General features: G+C 44.9%; 3 protein-coding genes across 5 annotated transcripts in view; 2 read left to right on the forward strand and 1 right to left on the reverse strand.

The window, feature by feature from the left end:
- The window catches only part of LOC137307125 (signal transducer and activator of transcription 1-like), a 65,499-nt gene extending 58,542 nt beyond the window's left edge, over nucleotides 1–6,957 (forward strand). Inside the window, exons 22-24 of the mRNA XM_067976443.1 lie at nucleotides 697–748; nucleotides 1,663–1,739; nucleotides 4,078–6,957. Coding sequence (XP_067832544.1) covers nucleotides 697–748; nucleotides 1,663–1,739; nucleotides 4,078–4,115 — 167 coding nt within the window. The 3' untranslated portion in view covers nucleotides 4,116–6,957. The remainder of the gene's footprint in view (nucleotides 1–696; nucleotides 749–1,662; nucleotides 1,740–4,077) is intronic.
- Nucleotides 6,958–9,400: 2,443 nt separating this feature from the next.
- LOC137307126 (glutaminase kidney isoform, mitochondrial-like) overlaps nucleotides 9,401–25,904 on the reverse strand; it is a 53,856-nt gene continuing 37,352 nt past the window's right edge. For 2 of the 3 annotated variants that reach the window (XM_067976444.1, XM_067976446.1), the window contains 7 exons: nucleotides 20,994–21,170; nucleotides 18,348–18,479; nucleotides 17,455–17,547; nucleotides 15,525–15,586; nucleotides 13,753–13,829; nucleotides 11,938–12,001; nucleotides 9,401–11,109 (listed from right to left, as the gene is read on the reverse strand). In XM_067976444.1, coding sequence (XP_067832545.1) covers nucleotides 10,923–11,109; nucleotides 11,938–12,001; nucleotides 13,753–13,829; nucleotides 15,525–15,586; nucleotides 17,455–17,547; nucleotides 18,348–18,479; nucleotides 20,994–21,170 — 792 coding nt within the window. In that variant the 3' untranslated portion in view covers nucleotides 9,401–10,922. Of the gene's footprint in view, nucleotides 11,110–11,937; nucleotides 12,002–13,752; nucleotides 13,830–13,935; nucleotides 14,012–15,524; nucleotides 15,587–17,454; nucleotides 17,548–18,347; nucleotides 18,480–20,993; nucleotides 21,171–25,904 lie in introns of those variants that run through there. The other variant, XM_067976445.1, reaches the window with a different exon arrangement.
- LOC137307127 (uncharacterized) overlaps nucleotides 21,060–25,904 on the forward strand; it is a 55,626-nt gene continuing 50,781 nt past the window's right edge. Inside the window, exon 1 of the mRNA XM_067976447.1 lies at nucleotides 21,060–23,426. Within this exon, the coding sequence (XP_067832548.1) occupies nucleotides 21,379–22,179 (801 nt within the window). The 5' untranslated portion in view covers nucleotides 21,060–21,378 and the 3' untranslated portion in view covers nucleotides 22,180–23,426. The remainder of the gene's footprint in view (nucleotides 23,427–25,904) is intronic.

A 25,904-nucleotide genomic window follows, 5' to 3' on the forward strand; every position in this document is an offset into this window, starting at 1 on the left:
CAACAATAGCTTCATACCATACTCCAGTAAAACCATATTAAAGATCATTTAGACCATTGAAATTGTCAAAATGTGACTTTCTGAACAACTCCCTGGTTTGTTCTTTAATTCTGTTAGGGGAACATTATTTATCTATATCTGAATTGGCAAAGAATTCTAAATTTAAGGTTTTTTTTGTCTGACCTGACCATATCAATCTCTTTGGCTCTGGGCATCTGTTGGACTCACTTTTCAGCCACTCGGGGCCCACCTTTATTCAATGTGGATCCACCCCTGGAGTGGGACCTGAATGGCAGCACGATACAGATGAGAACAATATTTAGTTCTTCATGAGTAAAAAAAGATTTTTCCAATAGTTAGTGTAAGGAATGTAAATTGGGAGTAATAGAATTGAGGGAATGGCAGGAAGAACTGAGCATAAGTATTAACTAAAAATTAAGTATACTTAATGGTGTATGGTTAACGTCACAGAAATCTGCTGACATTTGAACAACATATGTTGCTGTAACATTAGTGCATCAGCATCACAGTGCATGGGCTGAAAGCATAAGAAGAGCTCGGCCCAGGGAGCCTTGAGTTCCCTAGGTCTGCTGGGACTGTAGGAATTAAATAATTTTCCCACCATAAACCAAATTCACTTTACAGAATCAGGAATTGTTGCAATTCTCTTATAAATATCTTGTGCTCTATCTGCAGGTCTGCAAAACAACAAATACCTGAGAACCAGATTAATTGTGGTATCAGAAAGGTGAGCAAATCGTTTTGACAATAACCCTGACTCTGTATTTATCTGAGGCTTGTATTCATGATGGGGAGTCTTTGGTAAGTAATTTTATTTAAAAATGAACAATGTGGGGGGGGGGGGGGGGGGGCTCTGTGTCAATGGGATTCTGACCCTGAAAATAGAACGAACTGTCATTAAACGCTCCTCCTACAGCATTGTGCACCTGCATGCATTGCGTAGGTAAGAAATAAAAATTCTGAATTAACCAATATCTTTGTAGTTCATTACAAATTCAACTCTGGTGCAGATGGTGAACATAAACTGTGAAGCCTCAAGACTTTGATGTTATCAGAACTCTCAATTGGATTGTGTCTTATAATTAAAATAAAGAACTTGCATATTTGCAGTCTCTGATCACACGTATCAGAAATATCCCAAAGCACTTCAGGTGCAATGAATTACTTTGAAGGGCAGTCGCTACAGCAGCCATTTTGCACACAATACTGTCCCACAAACAGCAATGAGCTGACTATTTAATCTTTTTCTGGTGCTGCTGGTTGAGGGAGGAATGTTAGCCAGGACACCAGAAGAACTCCTTGCCCTTCTAGGATTAGTATCTTGGGATCTTCAACATCCATCGGAACAGATAGACAGAGCCCTCGTTTAATATCTCGTCCGAAGGATGATACCTCTGATGATGCAGCGCACACTCAATGCTGCACTGAGGTGTCAGCCTAGATCTTTGTGCTCAAATCTTGGATTGGGGCTTAAACCCACCACCTCCGACTGTTGGCCACAGCGCTTCTGAGGGAGGGAAGGAGGTCTTCCAGGTTTCCTGCTGTTGTATTGCGATGGAATTAAAACCGCTGCCTTAAATTTGTGAAGAAAATGTATCCTCTCGTTTCTCTCCTTTCTCTACCCCCTTCCCATCCTTGTAGGCCATCTACTGATATTCCTTGTGGAGAGGGGCTGGAGATGATTGATGAAGGTTGTCTGGAGAACATTGAACTATCAGGTAATACATCATGTACTGGTAAATGTTTCTTCTTGCCCAAGCTGCCACATCCTTGTTTAGGTCATGTATTAACCCCTGGTAATTTATTGCTCTGTTACTGTGGCTTCTCCAGTCTTTTTCTCTCCTCCTCTTTTCCCCTCCTCCCCCCAACTAAGGTGGGAACTTTGCATATGAGGAAATTGTCCTGCCACACTGGCAAGGCACGTTGAGGGGAAAAACAATCCAGTTTTTCATGGGACCCCTTCGCTTTCTTTTAAACTCATTTTATGGCTACAATCTTGGATAAGTATATTCTTCATTTCACACCTCCACACTCCAGAGAGTGCTATTATAGATCAGCTATATTTGATGTGCATTCTGAGGCAGTCGTTGAATTTAAAAAGTCTGGTTGAGTCCTAAGGCCACTTTCCAGGTTTGTTTGAGTCAAGATATTGTCCTGTTGTCTTCTATGGCCACACAAGTCCAAATAGAATTGTAGTTTTCACTATGTAGGTGCTTGCAGAGCCTAGTTATTGCATCTCTTGCACAAAGCAATTTGGACCATCTTGATGGTTGCTCATTTCCTATGATGCAGGGACTCCCAGGGAAACTGGAGACTAAGCAGAAAATAGCCAAATGGATAGTTTGGTGCATCTTACTCCACCACCAACTTGCAAGGAAAAAGCCCAGGCTGCATGGTTAAGGTCATTCAATCCATTCCGTGGGCTGCTTCCTGGAGTGTCTCAAGTCAGGTTCCAGTTGATACCACGCACAAGGCTGCCACGTGGAGCACTCCTCCGCACATTTACTAAACATTAGCATCTAGGTTTAACTGCAGCGTGCAACACCACCTATTGGCAAATTAGTCTGGACAGCTAGTGTTATGGCACCTGCACAGGGGCCTCTCCTTCTCCAACTTCAGTATGCTTCTAAAGTGTGTGAAGGTTGCAGAATGAAGAAGATGGATTATCTGTTTTGTAGGGTCTTCATTCTTCAAACTTGTATCTTCCACACACCCTGTGGGAGGTTGTGTTGAGTGGTTAATTATTTTCAGTTGAGGTTCAGGTCAAAATGTACTAGTATTATGGTGTGGATCAGAAGGCTTTTATGATAAAGAATTAGGGAGACCACATGTGGCATTGCAATATTTGATATTTAGTGTGTAGCACATGGTTCCCCTGGGACTTATGAAATGAGGTTATACTTGTTAAAATTGGATAGCCATGTGGTGAAGGATAGAATACTCAAGCCTGGTCTTTAGTTGCTTCTATGCCTTTATTCACAGAGATCCCCCTCACAGACCCCAGACCCTAGATAAGCTCTCCTATAAAAAGGATACAGGAGAGCCCCCAATTGATACCCACCACCTGAATACAATTAACAATACTCCTATGAAAATTCAATCTGTCTCTTCTTTCTACTGTCTTTCATAATGTCTTCAAATGTCATTTAATTTGCTCTCATTTCTCTCGAGAACACTGTCTTTATATTGTGTATTTTAGAATTGGGGAGTCATTTCCCCCAGTGAGCTGATTGTGCTCCCCTTCACCCATCTTTTTGGTCAGTTAGAGTGACCAAAGCCATTGTGTGGGAAGCAAAGATTGGCCCGGTTGATTTGTCTGCTATAGTTTTTTTTTTGGGGGATTTTTTTGCTGTCTTTTCTTTAGGTTAAAGCAGTCGCTAAGACCAGTTTAATTACGTATGGATTTTTTTTTTTAAGTTTCTATCTGAGATTTGTAAAGATCCAGTGACAAATGAGCTTTGTATCACAGACAAAACTTCCCCTTATTTGGCTCTAAATAGGTAATCCTGCACACGAGACCACAGGATGGCTGACATGGAAAATGTCACAAGTGCAATAAGGGTGCCGTTGGGTTGGAGCTGAGGCACATTGTTGGAGCACAGCGGAGTAGAGGGAGCTTTGCCCTGCATCTAAATATGCCATACCTGAGCTGGAAGTGGTGCTGACACTTGGTGCCTGAAATAAGAAAGTGTTCCATTCTCCAGCAGTAACATCCCTTTCCTTAATGAGTTCAAAATTCATGAGGGGGAGGGGGGAGAAGGGGGCTTAGTGCTCTGAAGCAAGTTTGGAAGAGTACTTTAGTGTGCCTCACTTAAACGTGTAGACGAGTAGTGATGCATAAGGGTAAATTTTCCCTCCTGCGTCAAGTTACTACCTGCCTCCATCTTGCCAGGTCACACACAAACTGTGGACAAGACTGTGATAGGCAATTTCCACCCAGCTCTGTGCTTGTGAATTCTTGAGCTGACTGTTGGTAGCTCTTTAACAGCGGGACAGTAATGACCCTTTCCCTCCATCACTTTCTCACTTTATTTTGTTTTTATTTCCCCCCTGCAGATTTAATGGAATTTCTCGAGACAGATACTCTGCCTTAGAACGCGCAATGAAATTATATATGAGGGATCTCGTATTTCTGATGCAAAATAAGTCTTCAATACCATGGTTTCTGGTGTTAGGACATGGACCCTATTCCACCTTCAATTCTGTACACTTCATAGAATTTCCTTTTATAGTGTTTTTAATTCCAAGATTGTTGAGCTCTTACTGTAAACAGCAGAACTTTTCAACATGTTAAAATGCAATCTCGTGTACGTAAAAGCAAACCAATACTGATGCTGCACATGGGGAGGGTTTGGGAGGCTAGCAGAGAACCATCTCTCTGCCATGCCATTTGAGATGTAGGAAATTGGATGGGGAAAGGCAAGAGGTGTTATTTGGACAAGTGTTACCCCATAGAAACTTGCTTATTGGTCAACTGACTAGGAGAGGACACATCAACATTGTGGTCCATGCTGTCCCACGGTCATTTTGAGGTAGTGCAGCATAAAATTCACCTAAGCAATGCCATTGCTGCCAAAGGAAGAGGCCAGGCCACCACTGTTGCCCCTCACCCCTCAACCCATATCAACACTAACCTTACTATTACTCCCCCCTCCCCCCTTAATTTGTGGCACTGAATGGCCTCTCCAGATTCAGGAATGACATATTCAATGATTGACCTACATGAACATAGGTCGCATGAATATGAATTTTCAACGATGTCATCATTACCTAGGTCACAACACTTTAGAAGTGGGGGAGGTCATTTACCCCAATACACTATTGTGATAGTTTAAAATCACTCTTGAGGGAGAGGAACTATGTTGCTGCCTTTATTGTGACCACATTGGGGTGTTTGGCTGCTTTGTGGGGTCACTAGCTTTTATCCACCGTATTTGACATTTTTTATTTACCACCTTGCTTAATTTTAATTCTTAATGGAGTATCCATATGCACTGTTGTGGATGGTGCAGTCTCGTCTCTTGTGTCAGGCGTTTGTGGGTTCAAGTCCCACTCCAGGACTTGTGCACGTAACCTAAGCTGAGGGAGTGCTGTATTGTCTTTTGGATGAGATGTTAAACAGAGACCCTGTCTGCCTGCTTAGATGGATATAAAAGATCCCATGGCACTGTTGGAAGAAGAGCAGGGGAGTTCTCCCCAGTGTCCTGGCCAATATTTATCCCTCAACCATTGCCTCCAAAAACAGATTAAGGGATCACTGATCTCATTTGCTGTTTGTGGTATCTTGCTGTTTGCAAATTGGCTGCCACATTTGTCTACATAATAAGTGGCACTTCTCTCTCATATTCTCTCTCTATCTTCCTCTTCCCCCTCCCTCTCCCACTTCCCATATCCACAGTTACACTATATAAGCTGGAATGATTTCAGAGTAGTAATCTTGTTTGTGGGTTCAAAAGACTGGTCTTATCCAGACCCCTCAATGACATTTTCTTGGATTAATTCCCAAAAGTCCTTTCTTCTGCTTTGTTCACCAGTGGGTAAAGATTGAAGTGAATGTTCACTGCATGCATCAGTGCTGGTTTATAACAATGGGAGGGAAATGCTAAGCTATTTGACACAACAATTGCTTAACCTGCAGTGATATTGCCAGCATGTGTTGAGAGAGGTTTCCTTCATTTTATTGAAGTAGTTAATGGTACATTGCAGTAAGCTGCCATTTTGTTTAAAAACTAGAGAGACCTGTGTTGGAAACCCTATTTTCAATGTAAGCTGATAATAGCATGAGAGAGGATGTGTTTCCTTTTGCTTTGTAAGGTATTCTTGTAGCTGTAGAATATATTCGAATCTAGGAATTTTTAGGAGCAGGCAAAAGTAGTAACACCCAACAAGCCAGCCCCATTGCTTAAAGTTTCCAAACTATTGGAACAACTTCTTTTAGGGACACACTTTTTCTTGTTTCTTTTTAAAACTATGATTTACTTTATCTTCCGTGTATCACAGAATAGGCCCATTGTCCAACCAGGAGAAACGGCTGGAATACTCCTGTCTAGGAATTTTATACTGTCTGATGTTTTGTGAGACAGATATAAAGAGGAAGGTTATGGTGGACTTGGATAGAAAGTGGGCTACAGCTGTACTTTGAAGAAGATAACTTTTTGTACTCTGCTGTTGAGTGCTGGAAGGGTTGGGAAAGCTCTCATTCTTTTCAACAGGACTGACTCTTACTGGATTCTTGTGCAATAGTTTTCTGCTCCAGAAACGACCAGTATTTTACAAAAATAACCCTGGATTGATCTAAATGTACTGAGGGAGAGTTATGTGCAGAATTCTTGTTTTAAAAGAAGTTGTGGCCATTGTTTAAGCACTTAAATCATAAAATCTTACAGCACAGAAGGAGGCCATTTGGCCCATCTTGCCTGTGCTTGTGTACAGCCTTGTGTAAGGGGAAGTCGAGAAATGTGTGGGGTGCACGTGTGTACGGAAAAAAAAAAGTGGGCTACTACATGTTGCGTGTGTGTGACAGTAGCTGGTGTAGTTGAATGTAATAATTGGAATATATAACATTGAGCCGGGAGAAATATTTATGAAGAATTTTTTTTGAAAAAGCAGATGGATACATCTTGTGAGTTAGGGTTATTTTTGTGAAATGTCCCCTTGGGGTGCAGAAAAGGGAAAATTTAAGTCTTACACATGTATAACTTTTGCACGATTTGCTTTGCTTTCTGTTCATATATGGTCACCATCCAGTCATTACAATTTAAACAAAGCATTACGTTTTACCATATGTCAGCTTGGTAGTTGGTATTGTCTCTCTGATGCAACTGTTGAATCCATCTGCCATGCTTGGATAACAACCCAACTAACTTTTTAAAGTGGAATATCCTGTGTAAATGTTTTAAATAAATGATTTAGGTTTATCCTGACAGCTACTTCAAATCTATGACATGAAGATACTGAGATACTGTACATGCTCCAGATATCTGTCCTTTAGCAGCCTTTTAGGTTGAAACTAGTCAATAATGGACATTGCTTAGACTATTGAGTGGAGAAAATGAGGATTCCTGAATGTCATTTGAACCTTGATGTGTGCTTCATTGTTAAAAAGCATTCCTCACTATTGTGTAGGTTTGATGGAGTCAGATGTTAACTAGAAATTTAGATGTAGCAATGAGTAAGATCAAAGTGTGGTACCTTCAGAGGTGAAAATGAAGATTGTTGGGCCAGAAATGAAGTAATTTCCCTGTGCATCTTGTTTAGATATCAAAGTTTCACACTCTGATAGAGCGCTCTACGTGTTTTATAGAGGGCATTCCGTAGGATTGTAGAATGTATTCAATGAATAACAGCACCGGGTTCTGAAGATCCCATTGTTCCCCAGTGTATATCCTGTACACCATCGCACTGCACACAGATTGTACAGGGTGCAAGTACCACAGGTAAGAATATCAACCGGATATAACCGATGCTTGAATTTAAGCTGCCTTAAGACAAAGGAACTTGCTGTGGCACAGTTGGCACGTGGACGCACAATTACCATGACATCGGCCAGAGTTGTTCATTGGAAGATGTATTTTAAGTTTGGTTCGCTCTGTGGTTCATATTTTTATTCTAAATATATTGCAAATAAGATGCAAAGCTTTTGCATAGGCCAAAGTGACTGACTGACTGTACCCTAGTACACCTACCAGTGGCAGTTTACCTGTGACGGTGCTCATTACATCTCACAAAAATGAAACCAAAAAGTGTGGCACATACTGTTGATCTACTATCAGTTTTGTGTATTATGTATCCCTTCGGTTTCAGCTGTACTTTGTATAGTTGATGCTGCATACGGTGTTTATACCTTGTATGGGGGTCTGGATCAAGATGCTGTTTTCCTCCATCTATAGGACAAGATATTTCAGGCTCTCTGCAGACCTGAGTTCCAATTGCAGTCTTGAATGATGCTCTGTCAAGCTTTCCCTAAGTAGTTCAGTTGCAATCTTCACTGGAGTCATCTATGGAGGGATGGAGGAGAAAATAACAGTATTCAGGACTGTTTTTCCCTCTCTTTTCCCCCCCCCCCACCCCCAATTTCCCTCCATGTACTGGAGATCGCCTTGTCATTAGAACTGGAGTAAATACATCTGTTATCGCTTAAAATCACTACTGTGTACGCAAAATTTCTTAACAGTGCTTACAGCAACAAGGAGCATGCCTGGCTTTCTGGAGGTAACCTCTCAGCACCTCCATGGTATTGTGATATGTATGTGCTGTCAACTGACCAAGGCCAAGCAGTATCATAATATTGTTTTATGTTCCCACAACATTATGCAGCACAAGTGATTCCATTAACTGGTTTGTATGTTTTGTCTAGTTTATTGAATAATGCACTGCTTCTGTGTGATTTATTTTTTACAATTTGATCAATAAATAAGGTTTAAAAAAACTTGCGTGGAACTTCGAAAAGCTGTTTCAATTATTTATCACTGTTGGGGTCCGGAAATCAGACAAGTAAATAGCAGGCATCTTGTTTTGACCTCTTCCTGTATAACCAGATCTTGCAACAGAGTGTTTGATTATATTTCGATGAGGTTCGTTGGGTGTAGTCTTGTCTGAGGCCCACAATTATAACACGTATCATAATGATAGACTGTAAAAAGATGGTCCCAGCAACAGGAATACATCTCGGGAACAGAGATTTTTCTTCTTTTAGAAGTGTGAAAGTCAGAATGTTACAAGTACCAGCTGATTTCCCGTTACCTAGGTGTAGTCTGAAGCACTGGCAAGATGGAACTGGTCCCTTTTTAAAGTGACTGCTTGGGTACTCCCTTTGGGGAAGTGGTTTTAAGTAGTCATATCTTGAGGTCAATTAGAGGCTAATTGCTGAGGGAAGGTACTGTAGATGGCCTGATTCCACAGCCCATCTACAATCTACCCTATCACGGTTTCTACCCACCCATTTAATCTCCAGAGAGAAAGTTCTGTATAAACACTCCTTGATCCTCGAAGGCAAATCGAGCAAAACTCCAGAATATTAATATTTCCTCACATCTCCACTATTCAACCCTGGCCCACTGCCTGCCACAGAAATTTGATTTTGTGTGTGTATAATGTAATCACTATAACTTCAAGTCCTGTTGTCAACCAGATATTTATCGGCTCCTTGTTGAATGAATTAACACAACTGCAACTGCTTTTCTGCTAGCCACTGCTCTGCGGAATAAAACTCCTAATCTTTAGTCTCACTTCAGGTTTGTTTCACTTGTGTCTTCTAGATCGTAGCTCAGTCTAAAACACTGTCATATAAGTGTAGAACAATTCCTTATATCGTGGTTACTAAGCAGTAATACTTGCCTTGCTAATTATAGGCCTGATGAGTTGGGACAACACACAACCATTATCTTTGTATAGTAATTGTATTTTTATTGCATTACCACAAAATAAATAGCAATTTAAAACTCTGAATAATGCCCAGAGCTTGCTTCCGTTAGACAGTGACACACACACACCACCAACTCAAATGTACAGACACTCCAGCTGCCAGAGGGGCAGTCAAAACATTATTATAATTCATAATATACAAGTACAACATTACTGAATTGACAACTAAAGATCATTCTACCAAAGCCAGGAGTCTCGCTTGTCCAGTTAGAGCCTTAACAATTATTTTTGATGTGTGCAAAAAATCTTTTTCTTTACTGTGTTGGGATTGATGCCAAATAGTCTCAGACAGTCAGGTTGGAGGGGTCATGTCGTTTCTAAGACTAAATGTTACACCCAATATAGCTGCTGTATGAGTTACGGGGATCTCCCGTAAAACCGTTGGGGGAAGCAAAAGCTGTCTCTCGGGGCGGGGTGGGGGGGGGGGGGGGGAGAATCCTTTTTTTTCTTCTTGTCTTCGTATCTTCACTTCCTACCTCCTTCTGTTTCATGACTATCCTTAGAGTTTTCTGTCTGTTTTTATAATTTTCTCTTTATTCAACCTTTTCTGATCCATTTGTTTTTGCTACTCCATTTTTTTTTTGGCTTGTGTTGTAGAATTATTTAATTTTTAAATGTGGGCTTTTGGCCTGTTGCCATGGGGGATAGGTGTATTCATGTACTCACATTTGCTTGTGAGAAGTTCCTGGTACCCAGTGTCTCCTAAGCAAGGGCTCAAACCAGCACTTGAGTTGTCTCATGGCCAACTAGAGACTATCCCCCTTGGGGGAGGGAGTCTCTTTGGGGTCAGGTTGGCTCCAAAATGACATGCCTGGAAATGGAATATTGGAACTGAGTTGATGCTCTGGTAATGTTACTGGGGCCAGGCAGGTCCACAGTACACAGGGATGCTATTCAGTCAATCTGGTTCATTGATGGGACCTGGAGGGGTAGACCTGTCACTGGAGACTGGAAGTCCCTGCAAGGCAATGCTCTAATTAGTAGGGTGTGCCTGGCTGGACAGGCTATCGGAAGCTTTCCAGTCCTGTGTGTTGGTAAACTCCACAGTTCCAGCTAGTTAAACTCCAGCGGTACCTTTTATATACTCTTAGAGAGGGGGTGGGGGTTCTTAAACTGCCAACCTGCACCTGACCTCTCAGGGCTTGTGTAAATATTCCTATAGAGAGAGTGTGTGCAATGTATATCAAACTCAGCGGTGTGGATTTCTCAGTAGTTTGGACACTCAATCGTGGTGGTGGGTTCTTGGTTTGGACACTCAATCGTGGTGGTAGGTTCTGGATGTCAGCCACCCATCTGACCAAAATAGCAGTAATTTTGTTGGTGTAGATATTGACGTGGGGCTTTGCTGCAATAAGGCAAGTCAGGCTGTGAAACTATGACACTTAGTGCTACTGGACACTCTGACAAGACAGAGCATACTGCTGTTGCATAACTAGACACCTACATCACAGACAGCATAGGAGAACCAGGGCTGACTTTCAGGCTTTTGTGACTAGAGAGGTTGGTGATCTCTCACCACTTTCTCCTATATTTTCATCAGATGTATCCTCGCTGGCACACTCTGCTGTTTCTGGCAGGGAGTAGGACATCTGGTAGTTCCTTAGCAGCTTCGCAACCTGGTGATGGTTGAAGTGAACTGCGTCATCCAGAGGCGTATTACCCCATCTGTGGACAGGTGAAAGAATAATTAAGGACAAATCAAAGCTGATTGAGGTTACAAAGTTCTCTGATGTGCATTGAGATAACAGCAGCAATTTTGGAATTGGATAGTTTTTTTTTTAACATTTCTCACTTAAGGTGGTCCAACACCTAAGTGCACTATGCCACAGAATGATGGGAGGGTTTGTACTCCCACATCTCCATGAGCTGAACTATTGCCACCTTTCTCCCTCTAGCTGACATTAGGAGGAGGCTAGGTGCTTTGTGGCAAAACAAGTAATTACTTCCTCATTCCCACATCCTCCGGAGGGAGGGTGACAGAACCAGCTGGGCTGCAACAGTGTCGCCAAACTTACAGGTACTCCATAACTGGATGACCGGAAGCACATTTCAAGTGCTGAAAAAGGGGATTTGAGATTTCTCCCTGCCATGTAATGCCACACTTTGTCCAATGGCTGTACTGAGAGCTGCCAGCAGAGGTACCAGACCCTGGCACTGAAGCTGTACCAAAACAGCCGGGTAATCAGAGTGCTGAATCTGCCATCTTGCTGGAACCTGATCCTCATGAGTGCTTGTAGTGGGATTGTATAAGTTTTGTCATTGGTGCTTCCAGGAACACAAGTACTGCTATACAACCCCCATCAGGATCAACAAAAACTTTAAAGCTATAGATTACACATCAGGACAGAACCCAGCAATTAGATGAGCACAGATATTCATGTCTCAGGTAGACTAATACTAAAGTTGGAGTGGAAAAATTCATGTTGAGCCTAGACTGAAGAAATACCATTCAAACCTCATTTGGATCCTCTGCTTTCAAGATTTGTCACTCACCTGTCCTTGCAGAAGGGATTTACACGACAGGCATCAAGAAGAAAAGAAACTACTTCCACATGACCTGCATAAAATGGAATGAGCATTAAGTGAGTTCAAAGCAGTGCAGTCAGGGAGGAGATGGTGCTGTGGGTCAGATCCTACTTTTTCCACCTCTGGTTGAAATTCAGACTGATGGTATGAATATCTCCCCTCTCTACCAGCTGAGATCAGATATGAATGAAGCCCAGGTAGTCTCAACCCAATTACAATGGCCATAGGCCCGGAGCACAAAACTGCCCCTATTTTGGCAGTGGGCACTAAATTGACAGTCTCGCTCAGATGCCATAGAATGGCAGATGTAGGAAGTGGACAATGTCTCACTGGTTCAGTAGGAGATGCTCTTCTGAGGTTGGTGTGGAGCAGAGGGTGCTTAACATTTTTTGATTAAAAATTTAAGTGAAGGCCTATAGTGCAGGATACTACCAAGATCTAAGAGTTGGAGAGCAGCTTAGAGAAATCTGTCACCAAGTTTGGGTTTTAAAAGCTTGCAAATTGTAGGAAGAGGGGTAAACTGATGGGATAAAGTCACTACTACAGAGCTGATGGTTCAAACTCCACCTAAGAGGGAAACTTGTACTTGTACCTAATATCGAACCCCACCTCCCCACACACACACCTACCTGCTTGGATATCAGGTAACTTGATAATAAATTGGAGCCAGATATAATTGAAAATTTAACCTGTGGGTTTTCACCTTCCTCAGTTAAAATCAGTTGGGTTGGGTTCATAATAAAGCAAATAATACATGGGCTGTGGTAGGGCAGTCTTGTTGGGCAGTATTGCTTTCTCTAATTTTGTTTCCACACTTCTGGCCGTACATCTCCTGTTGCCAGGTGACCTGCTCCAAGGCCTCTGAGCCACTCTTGAGTTGATAGCATAGAGATGATGCAAGCAGCCCTTGTACTATTACTCAGTGTGGGATAGAGCCATGCAGACCAGGAAGGTTCCCGTTTCAATCTCTGGTCCGTGCTGCGTTAATTGATCTCAGCCAGGGTAGCGATAGGGCTCTTCTAATTGGCCTTAGCACACCTGGGCTAGGATGGGTCAAATCAGCCAAGGTGCCTGCTCCTGATCACAATCCAATGTCCCCTGTTGGAAAGTGTGTGTGTGTATGGACGTAAGGTGATAGCAGGTTCAGGCCTGTCTACAGTTTCCCCCTCCCCATACATGAATAGCCTGCTGGCATTCACTGCGTATGAAAATTGGCCGCTTGGATGAGGTAGTGCAGGACAGTTGGCACATGTAGAACCCACACCTTCAGGAAAATTGGTGGGGGGGTGTGGTGAACACCAGAAAACAACATTTTACGTGAAATTTTCAGATCTGACTTTTTCTCTCCAGAGTTCAGAAAGAAACAAATCTCCGCAAATCACCTGCCTCCATGAATTGGTTTTGTTCCATAAGGTGAGTGGTGGGAGACCTGATGCACTATGCCAGCTCTGAGGCACTGTGCCACGGATTGGTCAGGCGCGCATTCGCTTCCACAATTGCTGACATGGTGAGTTCTTCAGCTGCAGCAGAACAGGGGAGGGGCTGGGCAGAAGCCAGGTGCTTTTGGTATAGTGAACAGAGGAGCAGCAGATGGAGAGTCAGCTGGGTGGCTCTCGTGCACCTTCCAGTGGATGGCTATTGTGTGGCATTGGTATGGTCTGAGCAGTGTGCCTCTGGACATTGTGATGTGGAGAGGCTGAGAGGGGAAGGAGGGAAAATACTAAATATAGTGAAGACCGGAGGACATACTGTTCATTTAGCAGCAAACAACTTCATCTATACCTTCAGCTGCAGCTATATGTAGTGGTGTACGTGAATCATAGTCTTTCTGCTCCATGTCCATAGCGGAGAGTGCGAATCTGGGAAAGAGAGAACACACCCCAGTCAGACCACGTATTGGTCTGGTTGCAATGAAAATGAATGTAACTGAGACATTAAATATAACACTGTGCACTTACTGAGGGACACAGCAGATGAAAGCAATGAGGCAACAGTTTGCATCTACTATTTGCCATGTGATGAGTTCCACATCTCGATTATGCTGTAGACAGAAGGGACTGAGCTGAGATCAGGCACTTCCACGAAGTAGGGAAGGAGAATTTTGGGAATAGCTCCTCGGTGATGCCCTCTCACACCCCAGTTAAATTTGAAAAGGCATAAAGAGCAGGTTATCTGCCTGCCACCTTGGTCAGGATGTGGCTTGTGGAGGCCTCGGGTGCTGCAGGCTCTGACTGACTGAATTCTTTTTTTTTAAAAAAAACTCAGGCCTGTAATATTGGGCAAGATTTTAAAAGGGGAAAATGGGTGGGTTGGGGACGGGGGGACGTTCAAAACCACAACCATTTCAGGCCCGCCTCCAACCCGCCCACTTCCGGTTTTCACCGGGGTAGGAGACCAACCCACTCCCAGTAGGCGGGTTGGTGATTAAAACCTTTCAAGGAGACTGCGGGCCTCCATTTTTAGAGAGTTTCCAATTTCAACCCTTGGGGGCCGGGATTCCTGGGCCTTCTCTTTCACAGCATGTGGGAGTAGGCCCAAAACTAACAAGTAAGTGCCTTTCTGGCATAGCTTGTGGGCCCGGAAGAGCAGGAGTGCTTCCCCCAGGCCCAACAAGCCTACCTGCAGCGACCCACCCCACCCAATGATCGATGACCCCTGATCCTGACCATCCCCCCCCCCATGACTAACCCCTGATCCCTCCCCCCATGACTGACTCTCCCCTATGCCCACTGGTGCCCTCCTGTACCAACTTGTGCCCCCATGCATACAAACAAAGACTTAACTGAACACCCTGGTTGCTCTCCCATCCGACTGAGGCCAGCCTGTCACTTAGGCTGGTCAGTCAGATAGCAAACTGACAAAGAAAAATAAAAGACGTCCTTACGTCAAAATTGTAAGAACGTCCGTGAAACCTGTACTTCCGGGTTTCCCATTGCAATTTGACCCCCCCACCCCTTCCCGGCTCGGGGTAAAAATCATGCCCATTATCTCTCAAATAGGCACAGGGATTCAGTCCAGCCCATGATGCACACCTGCCAGACAAGCGAACGGTTCCCGGATTGTTCTGCCTTATGATTGATGGTGGATGGGATGGTGGTGGAGAGGCAGGAAGTGAGAATAAAGTGGAATGCAAATAAATGACACAAATCATAATACAAGTGTTTCATTGTGCTGCAATGTGATGAGTGTCACTGAGACGTGGGGGAGCAGGATGGGTGGTAGTGGATTGGCTGCCTGTTATAGACCCCGCCCGTTACTCTATTCCATTGACTTTAATAGAAAGGAGAATTGGCTGGGTGTATAATGGATGGCCACGAGCTTTGTGCCTCTGCCAAAGTTGAATTTAACACCCGGGGTATGAAATGGGCTCATAAGTATGATCTTCCACTCACTGCGTTCCTAATCTCAGTTGCGTCAGTGGACAGAGCTCCTGAGCACAGGTCAGGGACTAGCTCACCCACTGCAGCCTATCCCAGTCCAATGCTTGGCTTGGGAAGGCCCAATTACAGCGGGGGAGAGGGAGGTCTTACTACCACACAAAAACAAGTACTCACCTCCGCAGTGCAGCTATATCACCACTGTATGCAGCAAAGAGCAAGTTCACCACTGACTCCTCCTGGTGTGGTCAACAAAAATAACATTTTTTAAAGATTTCATGTTTCTTTGACTTTTCAAATTTATAGTTATAACAGAATAAGAGCAGATTAAGAATAGAAAGCAGGGAATGAGAAAAGGCCATTCAGTCCATCAAGCCCACCCCTTCCACAGCCCATGTACACTCTACCATATCATGGTCTCTACCCCACCCATTGAATCTTCTGAGGGAAAGTACTGTCTAAATATCCATTGATCCACAAAGGTAATAAAGCAAAATACTCTTACATTCCCATACATATTTCATACAGACAGTGGTGTCTGCATTTGTGGACAAATGCAGCACTGCTCCCAGCTCCTACCTGACGCTGCAGCTGCTCTGGGGGATGGGACACTGCAGTGGACAGGAATTTTTGTGATACTTTTGCAAAATCATAAATCCTTGCCCACAGCATGCTGCAGAGTAGAAGCAACGTCAGAGTGGCAGTCAGGGGGAAAGAGTGCCAAAGTGAACAGGGGCATAGTGAAGGGCAAAGATGAACTGATGGGAGAGGGGGAAAGCAAGAGTGGCAGCATGAACTGAGGGGAGAGAATAGCAGCATTATGACCTAGAAGGGCAGAGAGGGAGAAGAGTATCTCTACATTACTGTGACAACAGTATAAACAATTTAACAATCTGGTTTAACAACGGATACATGCCCACAATGTTCTCTGCAAAAAATGAGGAAGATGATTTTTTGTCACAGTCTTCCACTGTACTAATGATGGAGTGTTGGATATACCTGCATCTTCAGTTAAGGTATGTTCCCCATATGCACTTTCTGTCACTACATGTCATGGGCCTCTTTCAGGGCTGGTTTTGAGTTGCCAGCTTCTGTTAATTTTCTGGGTTGGCATTTAAGTCTCCAATATTTAACCTTGGTTTGCTGCCCTCCATAAGGGAATCCCTTGTATGAGCTCAAAGTTGGTCCATATCATCAGAACTCATCATTAAAATCATTTTTGGCTTTTTAAACTTTATTTTCATTATTATGTCCCACTGGCTATCTTCCCTCTTTCTAGGCACGTGATCCAGGCTGACACTTTAGTGCAGTGCTGAGGGAGTGCTACACTGTTGGAGGCGATAAGAAGTTAACCGAGGTCCCGTCTGCTCATTTACATGGACGTAAAAGATCCCGCAGCAACTATTGGAAGAGCAAGGAGCTCTCCTGGTGTCCTGACTGATGTTCATCTCTCAACTAACACCACCAAAAACAGATGAACTGCTCAGTCATCTCATCTGCTGTTTGTGGGATCTTGCAGTGCGCTAATTGACTGCTGCATTTGCCCACAAAACAACAGTGACTGCACTTCAAGAGTAATGAATTGGCTGTGAGGTGCTTAGAGTCATCCAGGCATTGTGAAAGCTAAGTGCTATATAAATGCAAGTTCTTTCTTTTCTAATTTCTGCAGCTTTCTCCCTCCACTAATGGAAACAGCCAATCTCACTAGCAAAACATCCCCTTTAGTTAACTGTTCCTATCATCCTTTGATGAATAAGCTCCTTTAACTTCTCACACATAGCCTTCAAAGTCTAGCTCTGTCACCATAGCCGGGACCTGCAGCCAATGTAGTGCGTATAAAGTTCAGTATCAATGAAGAATGGATGCATGTGATCCATCAATTGATGCTTCTTTATGGGCCAGGAATTATCAGACTGGTTTTAATATTTTGGGGGGGAATCTTTTAGGACATTTTGTTTTCTTCCGCTATTAACTTCTGGGAGTAATTGTGCAGCAGCTCCGATCTGGCTCTGGGTTGGTGCTGGTCAAAGTGCATTAACTGAGCTAAGGCCTGGGGTAACTGGTGCTCAATGAGTATTCCCACACGCAGACCCATCTGACTCCTTACCCGGGCTTCACTTCCATTTCTCCGTGGATCCAGTTTCCTGGCAAAATGCCTCAAGTTATCGTAGTTATGGAAGTTGAACAGAGAAACCAGCTCCTGGAAGATAAAGGACCACAGTCACATCACTAGAAGGATTTACTGGGTAAATCTACTTAACTGAATGTCAAAGTCTTAAATGCTATAAAGGGAGATAATTGTACATTGTTTTGTATATGTCCCATGTTACTGTACTCTGCAGACCCCCCCCCCCCCCCCACTCCTCCTCCTCCTCCACCCTTAAAGGCTCAGCGGGTAATTGCACCACCCAGTGTGGTACTGAGCCATACAGACAGGAAGGTCCTAGGTTTGGTCGCCAATCCATGCTGGGTTTGCAGCTCTGAGCCATGGTAGCAATAGGGGTGCAATGACTGGCCTCAGAACCACTGTGTCAGTGAGGGAAAACAGAACAGCCGGCGTTCCTGCTCCCGATCACTAAAAATTGCTGGAGAATATGCACATATGGATATTGGATGAGGGCAGGATTAGGCCCAGGAGATTGACTCCCCCTTCCCAGTAGTTGACCAGTCCGCCGATACTCCCGTTGAGGGTCATACACGAGGAATGGCCACTTGGGTGAGGTACTAGAGGAACTGTATCCCAACATGAGTCAGTACATTCAGGAGAGAAAATTTAGATGGGAAACTAACTGAAAACCCTTACAAATATTACGATTATTTAAAAAAAAACATTTGTCACATTCTTTAAAGAGCGTTGCTGACATCCTCTGATGACTAGGGGGATGTTCCTGAGTCGGACTGTTATTGAATGTGAGACGTGCTGCTCCGCCTGGCCCTGTAATCTCTAGGTTGTGACCAGCTAATTGAGTTGTTGAGTCACATTCTCCTGTGATTTCGTACCTGACAGAAGTCGATACCTCTCACGCTGTTGCCAACTTTGTCCAAGGCAGGAGACCAGCACATGACACCCATCACATTGGGCACCACCAGCAGAACACCACCAGAAACGCCAGATTTTGCTGGAAGGCCAACCTGCACGCACACAAAATAAAACAGATAAGAAGCGACGTGAGTACCAAAGGTGGCAGCAGATCCCACAGTGCAATGCTTCTAGGCCACATCTCCCAGCTGGATAATGAGCTCATGTACGAGCCGACCACCAAACGGCATTACTCTGCTGGACAGCCAAAGCCATGACATGCGGGAACTGCCAGGGAGTAACGGAGCTCGAAATGGTTTCAGCCACAGAGACTTAACATAACTACAACCCAACTTCCTCCAATGCCTCAGTTGGAGAAGGCCTGAGACATACAGGCCAGTAGGTTTAATTCTGGGCCTCTCCTGAGCTTACCTGATTGTAGCCAGGATGGGTGGTAAGGGATTGCCAATTGGCCTCAGTACCCCTGGGCTAAGAAGTGGAAAAATCAGTCAGGGTCACTGCTTCTGGGTGCTATCCAGTGACAAGATTTGTTTGAAACTGCCCTTGTAATAGAATGATAGGGTACAGGTTTTGTACTTGTGATGTGCATGCGGGAGGGTCGATACGGTGGCGGGGGGGGGGGGGGGGGGGGGGAGTAATCTGCCACTTTCCTACAGAGAGGGGAAGAAAAGTCAAATGCAAAGATCACTCCACATTCTGATGCTGCTTATGGCAGGTGGTAGGGACAACTGCCTAATTCTCAGCCAGGCAATAGTAGGACTGGGGGGAGAATAGGGACATAACAGAGGACAAAGTTCATTCAGTAAAATGAGCTAAAAACAGATTTTAAAAATGTATGAATTATTCTGCATCACAAATTGCCTCTAGTGTGTATTTTTTTTACTTTTATTATCTCACGAAACACACAGGGGTTGTCACTGGAATGGACATTTGACAAGGTTTGCCTAAACTTGTAATGTATCAAACCACTAGATGGTGTAATTCCTCAAGATTTCAGCACAAACCTTGAACCTGGAGGTACGTGAGGGAGTTTTCGAGGAGCGGAGCTGGCACAGAACCTAGCTGGCTAGGAGCATGGGTCAGAGAATTGGGCGTGGGGGTGGTCTGCAGCCCTGTTTTGTGGTGCTACAAAGTTTTTGAGGCTGTGCCGTCAGTCAGAGATTCTCGTGATTTGAAAAAGGAAACAGCCGATTGTGTAGTCTGGCTTCTTTAGGGTGTGTATCACTTTTTAGTGTTAATTTTAAAAATTGCCTTTTTGCTTATTATATTACTTTCTGTACTTTTATCATTACATTAGATTTTGTTGGTGCTTAGACATTCTTTTACATTGCAAGAATTTTATTTATCCGCTGTGCACAGTGGTCTGTGCAGCTTTTTAGCCAACAACACAGAATTAACCTTATAAAATATTCAGTAGGCTCTTTCTATCTTTTTGTTTTCCTAACTTTCTCTCTCCTCTCCTGGAAGTGGTGATTCTTGCTGGGGTATGGTTCCATAGGCGCCGGCGTCTCTCCGCTACTTCACCCAAGTGGCTGTTCTTCATCTGCGAGCTTAGGCAGTGAGTGTTGGCAAGCTGTTCAACCATGGGGAGGCTCACTGCCTTTGCCGACAAATGTGTGATTGATATGCACACACTTTCTGGTTGGAACTGTTTGATAGCGATCAGGAGCTGGCTGCTTTTCCCCTCCTAGACCAGGGGTGCTGAAGCCAATTGTATTGTCCCCAATGGCTCCCAACTGAGATCTGCTAATTCAGCACAGATCAGAGATGGGACCTTTCTGGTCTGTAGGCTTCACACCAGGGGGTAGAAATTAATCTGGGGCCGTTTACGGGCCCAGACACGGCGCTGCGCAGGCAGTACGTGCCCTAACCGAGAGGCCCATGGTCGGCCTGAAATTGGGCCTCATTAACATGCGTTCACACGCAGCTCACACATTCCAAATGCCGAATGTCAGGCCACTTGATCTCATCAATTTATACCTATCTCAGACACTGATCCCAACTGTAAATTTATAATCAGCAAGCAGTTAATACTGAATCACTGTGACATAACTGAACTGCCTCTTATTTATTTTGTCAATTTACCCCATCACTCATTATTTGTGTACCTAATGTTAAATTTAAGTGCTGCTCACTATGATTTTAAGGTTAATAAACAATTGTTAGTTTATGACTTTGTTAACTGACTTTTGTTGATAATTTAGCAAAAAAGGGTTAATTCATTCAGGAGCTTGTGTGGATCCTGATGAGGGTTTGGCAGTGTAAAAGCTAATATAATCTGAACTGGTTGATGTAAGCCAAATTTGGGCATCATTAACTCCTAAGTATAGACTGGGTAGTAAACCCAAGTGGCTCTTTGATGAGAAGTTAAGGTGAATGGTTAAGAATTCGTCTGGTGCCCTTGATGATTTTTTTGTCAGGATATGGATCCCAGTGTTCGTACAGTATATGGAAGTGGGATTCCGAACACTGGACTATCATTGATGCTGGTATCAATCTCATATTTCTCTGCAAAGCTGTAGTAATGAGGTGACAGATCCAAAACCCACTAATTGCACTATGGTTTCTTTCAGTGCAACCTCTGATTATTGCCATAAAATGCTTACATGAAAAGCAAATTCGCCGGAGAAATCGTACATCCCACACGAGTGCATTAAGCTGAGGGTGTTCCTCACCGCCTCAGCGCTCAGGACCCGCTCCCCTGTGATTGGGCAGATTCCCCCATTGGCCAAGGTGGCAGCCATTACTCCGCCCGATTCACTTGTCACCTCGATCGAGCACAGCTGGTATGAAAAAAGGAAAACTGAGTTTGTAAAGAGGCTAACAGCAAATAAAAAGACTGAAGTGAGATTTCAACACCCTGTCAAAGAACAGTGGAGACCATAAATGTGAGCGTTTGATTGTTACAGAAGCTTAAAGCCAGTGATGGCTGGTGACTTTTTTGACAGGTGAGGCACAGCCAAACATGTCTAACCAAACCAACGTGTCACCATGGCAACAGGCCCTTCGCGCACGCGCAATGTTTTATTTTCTTGTCCACAGCTATCATTAGAAGACGCCCTCGTAAGAACGGGATATGACGCTCAACTCGTCGATCGACAGTTCCGACGGGCCACAGCGAAAAATCGCATAGACCTCCTCAGAAGACAAACACGGGACGCAACCAACAGAGTACCCTTCGTCGTCCAGTACTTCCCCGGAGCGGAGAAACTACGCCATGTTCTCTGCAGCCTTCAACATGTCATCGATGACGACGAACACCTCGCTAAGGCCATCCCCACACCTCCACTACTCGCCTTCAAACAGCCACCCAACCTCAAACAGACCATCGTTCGCAGCAAATTACCCAGCTTTCAGGAGAACAGCGTCCATGACACCACACAACCCTGCCACGGCAACCTCTGCAAGACATGCCAGATCATCGACACGGATACCACCATCACACGAGAGGACACCACCCACCAGGTACATGGTTCATACTCCTGTGACTCGGCCAACGTTGTCTCCCTCATACATTGCAGGAAAGGATGCCCCGGAGCATGGCACATTGGCGAGACCATGCAGACACTGCGACAACGGATGAACGGATACCGCGCAACAATCGCCAGACAGGAGGGTTCCCTCCCAGTCGGGGAACACTTCAGCAGTCAAGGACATTCAGCCACCGATCTTCGGGTAAGCGTTCTCCAAGACGGCCTTCGAGACACACGACAACGCAAAATCGTCGAGCAGAAATTGATAGCCAAGTTCCGCACCCATGAGGATCTTGGGTTCATGTCACTCTACACGTAACCCCACCAGCGAATAAAAGTTATCTGTTTTTAATACAACGGGTCATTTTCTGTCTTTCTCTTCCTTTCGGATGTTTCTGCCTTTCTCTCTCTGTTTTGTGTTCTGGCCGTTTGTATATTCGGTGGTCCTGTAGGTAACAACTCTCTGTCTGAACACTTTGATTGCCTTGACAACGGGCAGTTGGAAAGATTATCTGTAATCACCAGGTATTGTTCTCTGAATATAAATGCGAAACGTTCAAGGATTTCCTGACATTCACCTGACGAAGGAGGAAGCCTCCGAAAGCTTGTGATTTTCAAATAAAATTGTTGGACTATAACCTGGTGTTGTAAGATTCCTTACATACAATCATTAGAAGAAAGGAAGGTCAAAGAAAAGAGTAAGAGGGGAGCCAGTAAACAGATGGGAGGAGAGGAAGCCGATAATCACGTTGAAAACGCCAGCTCCCTTTTCTTGAACTCTTCTCGATGTGCACATCGTTAACTTCCATCCCTCCCTCTAATCTCAGCCAAGTCCCCTTCACTCCCCTGGATCCAGCTCCGAACTGACCTTCCCCTCACCTGGCAGCCCTTCATGTGTTATCCCATCACCACTCGGCTCCATCCTGCTCACCCGGGGCTCGAGCTGCTGCCGGCAGCAACGCCGACTCCCTGCTTGCGTGCGGCCACGCGCAGATTCTCGGCGAGGCAGCACCTCAACTAACGGGAGCCGCACCTGCTTAGAGCCCGAGTGAGGAAACAGTCAAATTCGGAGCTCACCACTGTTGAGGACTGGAAGATCTTCATCCAATCAAGAAATCATAATGCGGAGCACTGAGGGATCAACGCAGAGCTTTCTGCAGTGTATTGGCCCTGCAGCACCAGCAGAGGTTCAAAGGAAATCACCGTAACAGCGACTCTTCGAGATTGTGGGTCCCAGAAAATTATTCTTGAGGTGCCTGACGCCACCACCTGGAACACTGCACACCTCTGATTCAGCCCTGAAGCTGCTAATATGTTGCCCCCAAAGAGACAGCAAGTAAAACTTCTGGGGTCAATATCCTGGGATCATACACAGGCATTGGTTTTCAACAAAAGACATGTCCGTAGAAAGTCAGCAATATGTTGGCTGGAAAGCAAAGAGTCACAAGAGACTGGGACAGAAGAGTTCTCAAAGGAAGCTAGAGCTCAGGAGAAAGGCTGAGAAACAATCTTCAGAGGAGGGGAGAGATCAGAGAAGAGAGGAGCTCCAGCTGAATTAAGGAATTGGTAAGTACTGGAATTAGGCAAAAGGGGGCAAAAGAGAGGAAGCTGAGGGAGACGCTGCTGAACGGAAAAGTGAGTAAACGGGAAGAAACGGAGAGACAAAGGGATGGAGTGAGAGAGTTCAACATAAATCACTGGACATTCAATTGTTTTCAGCTTCACGTTTCTCTTAATGAAATGTTTGGTTTTTTCTGCCACTCCAAGCCCTTTGCCGTACCTCTAATTTAGTAATAAGGGTATCAGGCTGCACTGAGGCAGAAAATTGCTCTCAAATCAGGCCAAATTCAGGATTAGAAAGAAGAAAACAAAATTCAAGGCATTGGATGACAGTACCTTCCCAGACAGAGGCGAGCACCAAATGGGCACTGATCCAGCTGGCATTCCAGTGAAGGATGGGCACTGATCCAGGTGGTATACCAGTGAAGGATGGGCACTGATCCAGCTGGTATACCAGTGAAGGATGGCACTAATCCAGCTGGTATACCAGTGAAGGATGGGCACTAATCCAGCTGGTATACCAGTGAAGGATGGCACTGATCCAGCTGGTATACCAGTGAAGGATGGGCACTAATCCAGCTGGTATACCAGTGAAGGATGGGCACTAATCCAGCTGGTATACCAGTGATGGATTGCACTAATCCAGCTGGTATACCAGTGAAGGATGGGCACTAATCCAGCTGGTATACCAGTGAAGGATGGGCACTGATCCAGCTGGTATACCAGTGAAGGATGGGCACTAATCCAACTGGTATACCAGTGAAGGATGGGCACTAATCCAGCTGGTATACCAGTGAAGGATGGGCACTGATACAGCTGGTATAACAGTAAAGGATGGGCACTAATCCAGCTGGTATACCAGTGAAGGATGGGCACTAATCCAGCTGGTATACCAGTGAAGGATGGCACTAATCCAGCTGGTATACCAGTGAAGGATGGCACTGAGCCAGCTGGTATACCAGTGAAGAATGGCACTGAGCCAGCTGGTATACCAGTGAAGGATGGGCACTAATCCAGCTGGTAAACCAGTGAAGGATGGGCACTAATCCAGCTGGTATACCAGTGAAGGATGGGCACTAATCCAGCTGGTATACCAGTGATGGATTGCACTAATCCAGCTGGTATACCAGTGAAGGATGGGCACTAATCCAGCTGGTATACCAGTGAAGGATGGGCACTGATCCAGCTGGTATACCAGTGAAGGATGGGCACTAATCCAACTGGTATACCAGTGAAGGATGGGCACTAATCCAGCTGGTATACCAGTGAAGGATGGGCACTGATACAGCTGGTATAACAGTAAAGGATGGGCACTAATCCAGCTGGTATACCAGTGAAGGATGGGCACTAATCCAGCTGGTATACCAGTGAAGGATGGCACTAATCCAGCTGGTATACCAGTGAAGGATGGCACTGAGCCAGCTGGTATACCAGTGAAGAATGGCACTGAGCCAGCTGGTATACCAGTGAAGGATGGGCACTAATCCAGCTGGTAAACCAGTGAAGGATGGGCACTAATCCAGCTGGTATGCCAGTGAAGGATGGGCACTAATCCAGCTGGTATACCAGTGAAGGATGGGCACTGATCCAGCTGGTATACCAGTGAAGGATGGGCACTGATCCAGCTGGTATACCAGTGAAGGATGGCACTAATCCAGCTGGTACACCAGTGAAGGATGGGTTCTGATCCAGCTGGTATACCAGTGAAGGATGCGCACTAATCCAGCTGGTATACCAGTGAAGGATGGCACTGATCCAGCTGGTATACCAGTGAAGGATGGCACTGATCCAGCTGGTATACCAGTGAAGGATGGCACTGATCCAGCTGGTATATCAGTGAAGGATGGGTTCTGATCCAGCTGGTATACCAGTGAAGGATGGGCACTAATCCAGCTGGTATACCAGTGAAGGATGGGCACTAATCCAGCCGGTATACCAATGAAGGATGGCACTGAGCCAGCTGGTATACCAGTGAAGGATGGGCACTAATCCAGCTGGTATACCAGTGAAGGATGGGCACTAATCCAGCTGGTATACCAGTGAAGGATGGCACTGAGCCAGCTGGTATAACAGTGAATGATAGGCACAAATCCAGCTGGTATACCAGTGAAGGATGGGCACTAATCCAGCTGGTATACCAGTGAAGGATGGGTTCTGATCCAGCTGGTATACCAGTGAAGGATGGGTTCTGATCCAGCTGGTATACCACTGAAGGATGGCACTGAGCCAGCTGGTGTACCAGTGAAGGATGGCACTGAGCCAGCTGGTATAGCAGTGAAGGATGGGCACTAATCCAGCTGGTATACCAGTGAAGGATGGCACTGAGCCAGCTGGTATACCAGTGAAGGATGGGCACTAATCCAGCTGGTACACCAGTGAAGGATGGCACTGAGCCAGCTGGTATACCAGTGAAGGATGGGCACTGATCCAGCTGGTATACCAGTGAAGGATGGGCACTGATACAGCTGGTATACAAGTGAAGGA

This window comes from Heptranchias perlo, chromosome X (assembly GCF_035084215.1).
Source record: "Heptranchias perlo isolate sHepPer1 chromosome X, sHepPer1.hap1, whole genome shotgun sequence".
NCBI classification, from domain to species: domain Eukaryota; kingdom Metazoa; phylum Chordata; class Chondrichthyes; order Hexanchiformes; family Hexanchidae; genus Heptranchias; species Heptranchias perlo.